Here is an 11,287-nt window from a genome sequence, read left to right as displayed (position 1 = left end):
AGCAATCAGTGCTGCCAGGTGGGGGTAGCCATCCTGAAGTCCTTCCCAGGCATGTATGGAGCACACTGCTGTCCCCAGAACTCACCACTGTGGCCAGGCTTGGGATGTGTTTGACAGAGTTCTCGACCTCCTCTTCAGTGACCTCAACAAGTGTGCAGTTCTCATCCTCTGTCGGCAACAGCTCCACTCCATTCTTGGTGACCCAGGGGTGTAACTGCAATGCATAATGCAGGCTGTCAGAAGCCATTTCCTCTTTTTCATCAGTAAAAGAACACAGACACAGCAAGTGCAGCTCTTCTTTCCAGATGCAGTAGTGAGAACCTGTGAGCATCTGAGGGTGAGAGAAAGGCCTACCCCATCAGCCCATAGCAGCAAGAACAAGCAGTACCAAAATCCTTGGCCCTGGAGATGGTCTCTAGCCATGACAGCAGAGCCAAAAAGCTGCAAACACAGGTCCAGGTCCTGATCAAGTGAACCAGGACTCCAACTGCACAGGAGCAAGAGGGCTCACACTAGGTAACACTTGCAGGGGAACATGGCTTCCACACCCCTCTCTGGGCTTTACTAGATGTATGGTCATCACTCTGACCTTCCAGATATAAAGCCCTAAAATGAGTCAAACAACTCCCTTAAGAAGGCGGCCCTTGAGGGGGAGTGGGGCTAGCAATGGGGGGTCAAACTGAGCCCAGAAAAAATGCAAGCAAAGAAAACCCAATAAATTAACAGCTCAGGACAACAGTCAGGTCAGAACTCACCAGCAAGGCTTCACGTCTGACCAACAAGTACCTTGATTTCTGGGACTGAAATCCTGGCTTCAGGGTTTTTATCCAGCATCCGCGTAACCAGATCCTTCAGCTCCTCTGTAATTTCTGGTCTTGAGGAAATGAGCATGAACGAAGAGTTAAAGAATCCACAGCAACTTCTCACTGAGAGGCACTATCACATGAGCTTATCTTGGGGACTGGGGAGAGCAGGGAGGTTTGGGCAGGATGCTTTGTGCTAGAGGAGATGGCTCAGGCTAGTGCTACACGGAGCAGCCTTTGGGGATCATTCACACCCACTGCTGCTGCACCATGGAGCCCAATCCCAAAATCCAGGGTTCAAGACTCACTTCAGCCAAGCCCTGACCAAAACTGGCAGAGGTCAGCAGTGGGATTACATGGTGAAAGGCATTATGGAGCAGCAAAAGTTTGGGCGCCAGAAGCACTACACAGCCTAATAGTTACATCTCTATTTGCTGACTGCCCTGGGAAGTGAGGCTCTCCTCTCCCCAACCCAATGTAGCAGGGCCTGATGAAGCTTCAACAAGGAAGAAGTAACCCCCACTCCAATGGCTTGCAGTCCAATAGTATAATTTCATGTTTTTATATTCTGTCTGATCAGAGTGCAGGGAAAGATCAGACAGACAAGAAAGCAACCCAGACTAGAAACCATGTGGCTACTGGAGAGGTTAATTGATTCCCATCATGTCTCTGGAAATTAAATCTCTTTTTTTCCCCAACATTTCTAAATCGATAAGCTTTGACCTCATGCTTGGAGGGAACTGCTGCTGCACTTGGCCTTAGCAAGAGACAAGTACTTGTGGTTGAGCTTTTGGTTTTATAAAACCTCACTGGATCAGGTCCGGTCCCCTAACCAGGAAATGCTTTATGGGAGTTGGAGGAAACAAGTGTTCCTTTTCTGAGGCGCATGAGTAATTAGAAGGCTTCTCAGTACTCACTGATCTGGGAATTCCAAGCTTTGGGTCTTGATTTTGTTGTGCAAACTTAGAATCCTCTCATCCATAAAGGGGCACTAACAACAGGAAAACAGCAGTAAGCAACAAGTTTTGTTGTGTGCTAAGCCAGGTGCTCAGGAGAACGTGTCACACAGCTCAGAAAGAACCAGGCAGGCTTTGAGAAAAGAGTACGTTTGGGAAGAGTGTATCATCCATGGAAACTTCTCATTACCGTGCTCAACTTTATTTCAAAACAATAAAGAACACAATATCTTTATGCAGCATATGCTCGAAGTTGAGACTAGCAACTGCTCCCACTTGAACATTATGGCCAGACCTAAACATATAATCCTTGGGGTTTTTGAAAGCCAGGGGAACATTCCATGATCAAGGCCTCTCAGATCAGCCCCCCTGGCCTGGAAAGGAGCCAGACAGAGCCATCCAGTTTCCAGTATCCTTGGCTAAGGCATCTCCCTCAGTGACCCACTCAGTAGGTAAGATCTCTATGGGCTGTCTCTCCAGTAGAATTGTTTTCCGCTGGTCAGATGAATGTAGTGTTTGGTGATGTGCAAAGCCTGGGGCAAGGCTCACCCCTTGACTTGGACTTTCAGCAACTCCATTACTATTACAGCAGGCCTTGGCCATTTGTGATTTTGGTGAGTTTCCCTGATTCATGTTATAGATTTTAAATTGAATGGTATCAGTGATTCCAGACAGGAATAACTGCAGCACTCACCGGTTACCAGGACAATTTACACCAAACGCCACTCTACACTAGGATCCAGAGCGGACAGATGACCAGATTACTCTGGAGTAGCAGACTGTAGACTACGAGAGTGCCTCAGCATGAGGTGAAGGCAGAGCGAGTAACAGTTTGAGCAAAGGGAGCTGTGGCAACAACACAGACTGACGTAATACAGTGTACCAACTACACTCTTTTCAAGCAGTAGCTTTACATTAGAGCAGGGCTCTTTGTTGCACGTGTGCTCCACTTTTACACTTGAGTACAGGCAGATAGCACTCGTCTAAAAGGTTGTGTGTCTGCACCATGGTTACACAGGCTATGTGGCTCTTATACCGCATGGAAAAAGGAGGCAGTAGCACACAGCTCAGTTGGGGAGTAGATTAAGGCTATGTTTCTTCTGTCCCTTTGATCCTGGATACTTGGGACCCTGAACACGTGTCCGGGCATGTGGCTTTAATGAGGATGGAGGTGGGGTGGGGTGACCTGACGTTAGCTTCACCAAGCAAAACAACCTGCACACCCTTCTATCAAGTAGAGTCGTGCTGAACCACTGAACAGGACTAGACAGAAGCTCTCATTACCTGCCCAAACACAAAACAGTACAGCGTGATCCCCATGGCCCAGACATCCAAAGCCTTGGAAAGAAAGAGAACACAGTTAATACCAAGCTCTTACAATTAGAGGCTGAAAAATGGGCAGGTAGTTACACATACACATAAACATTTGAAAAAGACCTAACGCCACTGCAATATACCTTTCCAGAAAAGATTTTTCTGGTTTCTGAGAGTGTTTCTGGGGCCATGAATGCAGGGGTGCCCACTGTGTTGGTTAGAAGGGCATCTGTTCCTTTGAACTCATTGCTCACGCCAAAGTCAGCGATTTTGATGTGGCCATCCTCCCCCACAAGAAGGTTGGAAGGTTTAATGTCCCGGTGGATTATCTTCTGATAGTGCACTGTGATGAGAGAAGCAGTAAGATATTTAAGTGGCAGTATGTGCCTGTAGCACAGCGGAAAGAAGCGGAGAACAGTTAAGTGTACTACTGGAATGCCAACCTTGCTTAACAGTGCCAGTGCAATTAAGGGCCAAATCCTTAGCGGGGGTAAATGAGACAGCCCCACTGACTCAAAGTGAGAAATTGTGACTTAAGGCCACCTCAGACTCTGGCCCAATCTTTTAAGGATCTCAGCACTTTCATGTGGAAGCTTACAGTATTCAATGCCTTTGATGAGGTCCTGGAAGTAGAACCGCGCCTGATCTTCAGTGAGAGGTTTCAAGGTTGGGATTTCCATGACAGGCCTGCAAAGGCAAAGCACAGAAAAAAAGCCAGTGAGATAAAGGCAGTTTGGAATGGACCAGACCCCAGCAGCTCCTTTCCTGGTATACAAAGATAGGAGCATGTCTCCAACCAAACCACATGCTGGATTCCCTATCCCGTGATGCTAGCCACCCAGCCCCTCCCCTTCATACCCAGGCGCTCCTGCCCTTCAGTAGATGCTGCAGATTATGGCACTCCAGGAAAACAAAACCTACTAGGCCCTGGCTGTACCACAGATTTTTTGGGCTTGTGGTTCAGCATGTTGACCTGTGGTTTTCAATTACAGGTGTGGACAGGAAACATAAATCAAACACAGGAGTTAGGGACCTTATTCTAACTCTGCTTCTGCCTACAAAAGGCAGTGCCTAAAACTCAAGTCCCAGGGCAGCTATAAGGGAATAGATTATATGGACTTGATCCTTGATTGTATGAGATCACTTTGTACCACGAGTGTTGCAAAGCATCTCTGATGCCACCAAAGCAGGGCGCTGAGGGACTGGATCAGCACAGAAGATCCTCAGTTAGTGAAGAACAAATGAAATAGCTCCAGGCCTTGCCCGTCTCTTGTTGGTTGGCTTTGGGAACACGGCTGGGGCTTCCCTGATCTGCAGCAACTCCTATCTGCTGTAAATGCTCCTCAAGCTCCTCTATATTACAGTGTTGGGGAACAGTCTGGGTGAGCAGAAAGACAGCTTAAAGCCACCCTTTCACTCCTGCAAGTGGAGATGCATGCACCCTGGAGACCAGGACTGAGGTTTGGATCGCACCTGTTGCTCCGTGTAACCAGGTTACAGTTCCCACTCCCACATCTACTCCCATCCCTAGAGAGGGCGAGTGTGGCTCAGGAAAAAAGAAAGGGCCTCCCTCTTGGTAAAGTCAATAAGAACAGTGGTTGAGCAAGGATTGAATGAAAACATCAGAGCCCTGTCCATTAGTATTATGGCTATAATATTATAAAGTGAGATAAATATACATGCCTTGGGCTGAGGAAGGCTGGTGCCCACAGACAGTGGCTACCTGCCCCAGCGGGCCTAAATTTAGAGGCATCAAGTGAGAAGAGCATGAGCACAGCCAGGAAAGTGCCCGTTACAGTAAAAATGCTTCTGGGTAAGTGGGGCACCCTGGAGAAGGAAGACCGAGGGATGAAACTGGGGAGGCCGTACCTGGCACCTGGCCAACAGGCACAAAGCACAGACAGCAACTATATTTTGGGACAACTGCAATTTAATTTGAGTTGATGCAACTCACATGGAGGCCAGGAGAGAGAAGCATAGCAAGAAAAGCAACTAGCAAGAGAATGCAAGAGACCCACCTACTTTAACTTCCACCTTCTCCAGGCTCCTTGGCATGTAAAACTACACCAATTTAGACTCCCTTACTCATCAGTAGCTAGATAAGTGAAGAGGAGTCTGCCCATGTCCAAGGGTGAAGGTGAGGGTGAGGGTGAGGTCTAGATTAACACCTAGCATAATATCTCTGACTTTGGCCTATACTATGTACTGTCCCAAGCAAACTGAAACACACATGAAATGTATGCAATCGATTCACCTTTTTTAGTTCTTACCTCATATTTCAATACTTACCCTTGTTTTACCAGTTCAAACACTGAAAAACCAAAGAAAATAAAAGGTGAATAGTTATAGGCTGGAAAAGCTGCAGACAAGTTCCCTGCAGAAAACCAATTATTTTTATAGCTAAATTATGTAAAGATGTTTAGTAATTAAATGCCATGTTGAATAGGACATGCGGAGTTTGGGATGTTCTTGTGTCTTTGATTAAAGCAGAGAATCTGGACTTCACCAAATGAAGCTAACTCAGACTAGGGAAGAATCACTTTTGGCATTTTGTTTTTTAAAAAGTATTTATGCATACACAAAGCCTGGCATGAAGATGTCTCTGCATCAGGACACACCCAACATGCACAGAGAGAAACTGGATGGACAATGACCAACACTGCTTCAAAGGGTCCAACACCATCTGCCTTCTTACTTCATGTCGAATAGTTCAGAATCCTTGTAGTGTCGGACTGATAACCTGCTCACTACCACTTTTGAGCATGCAAAGACAGTAGAAACAATTCTAAGCAAACTAAAGCTTTTCCATCAACACGCTGCTCCACCCTCAGGTCAGAAATCCAGAGCAAGGTATAGGCAATGAAAACTATATTTAACTAGAAACAAACTAAAGCCGTCCCCCAGCGAAAACGTTTATATATGTTTCTTGAAGAGAAGCTTTGAAGGAACCCATTAGTTTCTCAGATAAATGATGTATATTTTAAATACCTTTGAACCAGGAAAATAAAAAGTTTGTGCCCAAGTGGAACATGCAAAACACACTCCCCCCCACCTCCAGCTCATACATAGTAGAGAAGTGAAGGCTTAAATCTTCCACAGAAACTCTGATTGCTGCCCCACTAAAACTAACAGCACTAATAAGGACATTACTCTGTCTGAGAGAGGATGGCAGAGCCTTCATTAACATATTTTTAGGAATAACAGCTGCCAGTATGAGAAAACTTGGCCTTCAGGGTGTGGATTACATTAATAAAAGCCGGAATCACAGCAAGACTGATATGCTAATGAACTCAGCCAGCGATCAGAAAAGGCATCATGGCAGGAGTGGAAATCAGCCTTCACTGGTCATCTGGCAGGTATCAGCTCGGCTCTGTGTTATTTAAGAGGGATATCTGTATCACAATCATCACTGTAAGTGGTTTTGAGCAATATGAGGCAACATACTTCAGGGAATATTGTCAAGACTGATTAATTTCCTCAAACAGGTCTATTTTCGGGTACAAACTGCTAAACAATTCTAGGGAGACAGGGGAAGCAGCACAGGTCATTCTAATCAAGGAGGATGAATCAGTGAGCTCTCAAAACTTTTGCTGACATGATGCCCGCGTTCCTTCAAGCAGGGTTAGTACCTTACAGGCACTGTGGCCTAAAGACTCCATAATGCTCCACCAGGAAGGAACTACAATGGCTGGAGGAGCTGAACTCCAAGGAGGAGGAAGACACTTCAAAGCACACTGTCTGATGAGGAGTCTTTGCAGTTCTAGCCTGGGGGAGCTCTTAATGCTCTGCCAACATTTCTCAAGCCTTTTGATACTTTAGGAGTCTCCCTGTCATACAGCTGGGGTAACTGAGGCACAGAGAAGTTAAGCGACACACAAAGGGTATCAGTGGCCAAGCAGAGTGTGATACCCAGGTCAGACTGCTAATGCTCTGCTGTAGCCAGCCACTGAACACTGCCTCCTTCATTAAAGGAAACAGCAAGAACGTGGCTGCAGGAGGAGGTGCCCACAACAGACAGCCACGTTATCTTACAATTTATTTCTGTTGTGCCTCTGCCTCAAGTCAAAGCCCCCAGGCTAGTGCAGGCAAAGCTTGAAGGTAGAAAAATAAGTGGTACGTGGGTCTAGTACTGGTCAATTTCAGAGTGAAGGCACCAACCAAACCGGGTCCCTGGTCAGAGCAGGGATGGCCAACTCCTATGTTCCAGTTCTGCCACAAACCTAGAGGCTCTTGGGTGGGGCACTTTACCCTCTCTGTGCCTCAGTCACTCTCTGTAAAGCCTGAAAAGCACGGATGGGAGTGGTCAGGCTCACCATCAATGAAACCCTCCTTGGCAGGCTAGCTAAACAATCACTTTTTTCCTTGAACTCTGGCTCCCTGTCAGCTCAGTGGGGAGGGCAGGTCTTTCCATGAAAGAGTGTGCAGCTATGCCAGCACCTCCTCAGAAACTGAAACAGTGCTTACCCAGCTTTTGGGTAAGACAAGAGGGTAGTAGTTAAGAGCATTACAGGTTACAACTGGACACCTGGCTTTCTCAAGTGGTCCCAGACATCTAATTACAAGCTGGCTTCCTGCTAAGTCTAGGCTCACTGGGCAGTGCCCTGTTTGATCTCTTTCTGAACAGGTGCAGGGTCCCACGCATGCTCCTGTAATTAAAGGGGACCTGTTTATCTCATATTCCGACACCAGAGAAACTCTCATTGTCACAAGTTTTCTTCAATTACTTTGCCACCATACACTGAATCTTTTTAGATATCAACCGCTTTGCTTGCCTAACCTGCTCCCCAATCTTCCCCAGAAAACCGTGGGAAATGCTTTATACTGCCACAGAGTGAGATTCTCACCAAAAAAACAAACAAACCCAACATCAAACACTGTTATTGCCATGTGGCAGGCCCAGCAGGGCAGGAGGAAAAAACGGCCTGCTTACCCATGTACAGATGGTCTTCGCTGGGGTCATCTAGCACCTGCCAACACAAGTTAAAAGGAATAGAAATGACTCCACGTGGGGGAGAAGCAATGTATATTTCCACAAGCCCATACCCTTGTTATATTATACCCACCACAAAATACTGCGTATAATGCATCAGCCACAGGGATAAAAGCCCCAAATTAACACCTAAGGCTTACATCCATCCTACATGTATTAGACAGTATGTATGATGCGTCAGAGGCACACAGCGTGTGTGAGCCCCAGTACACAGTGACAAGTCAGCAACCACCTCAGACGTCATGGCTGTCTCTATAATAAACACTGCAGCCAGGTAACCTCAACGTCACTGGGGATAGAATATGGCTCATCTTGCTCTAAGATGTGAGGTCCTTACTGCTTGAGGTAAGAGGGAAGTCTCCGTTAGTGGTAAATGCAGAGCATGATTCAGTTCAGAACTTCGGGCGGTATGTGGCAGAGACCTGTGATGTAACTACAGGCAGTGCAGAGACTACTTTACTGTTCGATGCCTGTTTATAAATGGATAGATAGGAATAAAACAGAATGAGGCAGTTTATGAAGAAATAAAGTAAAATGAGTTTTGCCTTGTGGATGCCAGTTTAATTACACTTCAAATAAAGCTTAGAAAGTCTCAATTTCTTTAATGGCCAGGTCAGCAGCTCCAATTTTAGAAGTGGTGCATTTCTCACAGTCATTGTCTTTTAGAAACTCCACTATTTTAATTTAAAATGTACCTCTGAACTCTGCTAATCACATTATTCTCCATTCTCAAGGGAAAAAGATGTAGCTGGAACACAAGGCAATAATAGTTCCTGTATGGTTAAATATTTATCTCTGGTAAACCAGCTAATTTAAGTCTGCACATTCTTCAATGTTGATATTTTTGGCATGGACAGTTTTAGCCAGCCAATATAGATTTTTTTGGAGCCAAATGTCAAATCTAGCATCGGGTTTATTGAAACTTCTCTAATTCATGTCTAAAGGATGAAGCATAAAAAGAACCAAACTGGAAAAAACACAAGTGTCAAAGAAATCCTCCAAGGGACATGCTACAGTTCTACATCAGATGCAGGAAGAGCAAACTGGGATGTGTGGATGATTCACCAACTCAGAATAAAATCTCATGCGAGATGCTTGGGCATGTGGCCTTGAAAGACTATTTACAATCACATCTAGCTCCCTGCAGGTTCTGTGACAGAGAGCCTGGAGGGTTCCTTGTGATGCTAAGTATGCAGACCAGCACAGACTCCTGTACTGCATCACTTATGGGGATGAATAGAAATCTTTCTGTCTTTGGGCCTCATCCTGAAAGTTGCTAAGTGCCCTCAACTCCTATTCAAGCCAATTCGGCACTGCATAGGAAGTACTTGGGCCCTGGGGGTGCAGACAGACTGCTTCAGGACTCTGGAACATGGTTGGCATCCACAACACTTTCTTCACACGAGTACGAAATAGATCTTTTCCTGCCTCCCTACAACAAACAAACAACAGCAGTGCCTTGGAATATACGTGAGGTCTTTCATTCTTGCTTCATCAGGGCCCTTGGAAATGCCATTTCCTTCCTCCCTGAAATGTTCTTGCCCTTTCAAAATTCCCCAGTAAGTTTTTGCATTCAAGGTGACAAGAGAACGAAATTGACTTCCCCAAAAGTCACCCTTTAAAATGAGAAGGGAAACAAGCGTCTGAGATCTGGGAAGTGCCAAAGAGAAAGCCCTGTAAGTCTTGCTCAGCTGCACCCATGCAACTTTCCTCTGCTCTTTCCAGATCAGTGCAGAATGTGTGCCTCTTGGCACAGAAGCCCTTTTATTCTTGGCTTCCAAGCACAGCTGGACTGCATGCCCACTAGGTGTGTTCAGGAAACAGGCTGCAGATGTAACATTGAAAAGCAATTCCATGTACCTCTGCAAACAAGGCACAGCTGTTGCTTGTGCCAAGCTAAATGAATGCTCTGAATAAGCATTACTGAGCTTAAGAGCCAGCCCCTCAGCCACACAGGAGAGCTGTGCCTTGGAAAGATGCTTGGGATGACAAAACGGTCACGGTGCGCTCAGTTCCCATGATGAACACTACCTGCCCCTGGCCTGCACTGAAAGCACAGTCACAAATGAACATCTGTACTGGTCTCACCTCCACCAGCTTCACCACGTTTGGGTGATCCAGCTTCTTCAAGATGGCAATCTCTTGGTACACCTGTTCAATTGGCCCTTTTGGTTGGGAACAGCCTTGAGGCATGGCTCTGGCTCCCCGAGGAGGTGGGCGGCCTGTTTGAAAGTGTAAAGGTAGGTGAGACAGGTAGCATAAAGCACAACTAATCAACATGGCTGAGCCAAGGTGTCATCTCATGGGTGGTCGCAGCATGAAAGCCCCGATACCCTGAGTTGCAGGGAGGTCACTGCTCCTACTGACTCCTCTGGGGGTGCCAGGTGCTATGCATCTTTCAGAAGCATGAATCTGAATGGCCCTGGTGAAGAGCAGCGTACACTAATAAGGATCATTTAAAGGAAAAAAATTGCTGCTTAATACATGCGATTATCAAGGACCTGAACAAGACAAATACTGTCACCCAAGTGCAGTAAGGTGCGAGGGCCACACTACAGGTTAGTGCACGATGCACAGATCAAAATTTTAACCCTTCCCTTTTGGCAAGAGAACTTGTCAGCAGAGGCCATCAGAGCCACTAACCCAGTTCTGCTCTGACTTGTACTCTGTAGTGCCCTGTTATAGGACAGAAAAGGAAATCAAGGCATGGCAGAGTTAAGCGACTTGCCCAAGGTTGCACAGAGTCTGTGTTAGAGCCTAGCTCTTCTGCTTCCCATGCTAGGGCTGTAGCCCTCCAGCTGTGTCTCCTCCAGGACACCAGCCCCCACCCCAAACCTGAGACACTCTCAAACCCAGCAGTGACACCAGGCACATTTCGACTAGAACAGCCAACTTGTATGTTGGATAACTGCTGTCAGAGACTGTGCAGCCAGATGCTCCCACCTCGCTGTGACAGCCCACAGTTGAGCAGCAGCAGACCTTGCCAGGTCTCCACAGGCCACGCAGCCATACATCACTTACGTGGGAATCCTGCTTGTCTCATCAGCTTCTTTTTGGAAAGAACTTTCATTGCCTGCAAGACAATTCAGATGTAAATGATGCCAAGTCCTGCAGGCATATGAGATGAATACCTTGCTCAGAAGCAGACACTGGACCCATAGCCAGAGCAAGCAGGCCTTGTACTAATGCTCATAGTATGGGAAACAAGCAAGAGGAACTTACCC

At 46.4% G+C, this 11,287-nt stretch overlaps 1 protein-coding gene across 3 annotated transcripts in view; it reads right to left on the bottom strand.

Annotated features, from left to right (window-relative positions):
• Positions 1-11,287, bottom strand: part of CAMKK2 (calcium/calmodulin dependent protein kinase kinase 2) — a 46,466-nt gene that overhangs the window by 11,981 nt on the left and 23,198 nt on the right. For all 3 annotated transcript variants that reach the window (XM_019507309.1, XM_019507308.1, XM_019507310.1), the window contains exons 5-14: positions 11,085-11,136; positions 10,152-10,285; positions 8,004-8,040; positions 5,363-5,384; positions 3,672-3,760; positions 3,217-3,416; positions 3,044-3,097; positions 1,721-1,794; positions 787-874; positions 86-214 (exon numbers count right to left, since the gene is read on the bottom strand). In XM_019507309.1, the coding sequence (XP_019362854.1) occupies positions 86-214; positions 787-874; positions 1,721-1,794; positions 3,044-3,097; positions 3,217-3,416; positions 3,672-3,760; positions 5,363-5,384; positions 8,004-8,040; positions 10,152-10,285; positions 11,085-11,136 (879 nt within the window). The remainder of the gene's footprint in view (positions 1-85; positions 215-786; positions 875-1,720; positions 1,795-3,043; positions 3,098-3,216; positions 3,417-3,671; positions 3,761-5,362; positions 5,385-8,003; positions 8,041-10,151; positions 10,286-11,084; positions 11,137-11,287) is intronic.

This window comes from Gavialis gangeticus, unplaced genomic scaffold, assembly GCF_001723915.1.
Source record: "Gavialis gangeticus isolate Ggan-Ray unplaced genomic scaffold, GavGan_comp1, whole genome shotgun sequence".
NCBI lineage: Eukaryota > Metazoa > Chordata > Crocodylia > Gavialidae > Gavialis > Gavialis gangeticus.
Note: the sequence above shows the minus strand (reverse complement) of the source record. Positions and strands in the feature narration are given on the sequence as shown.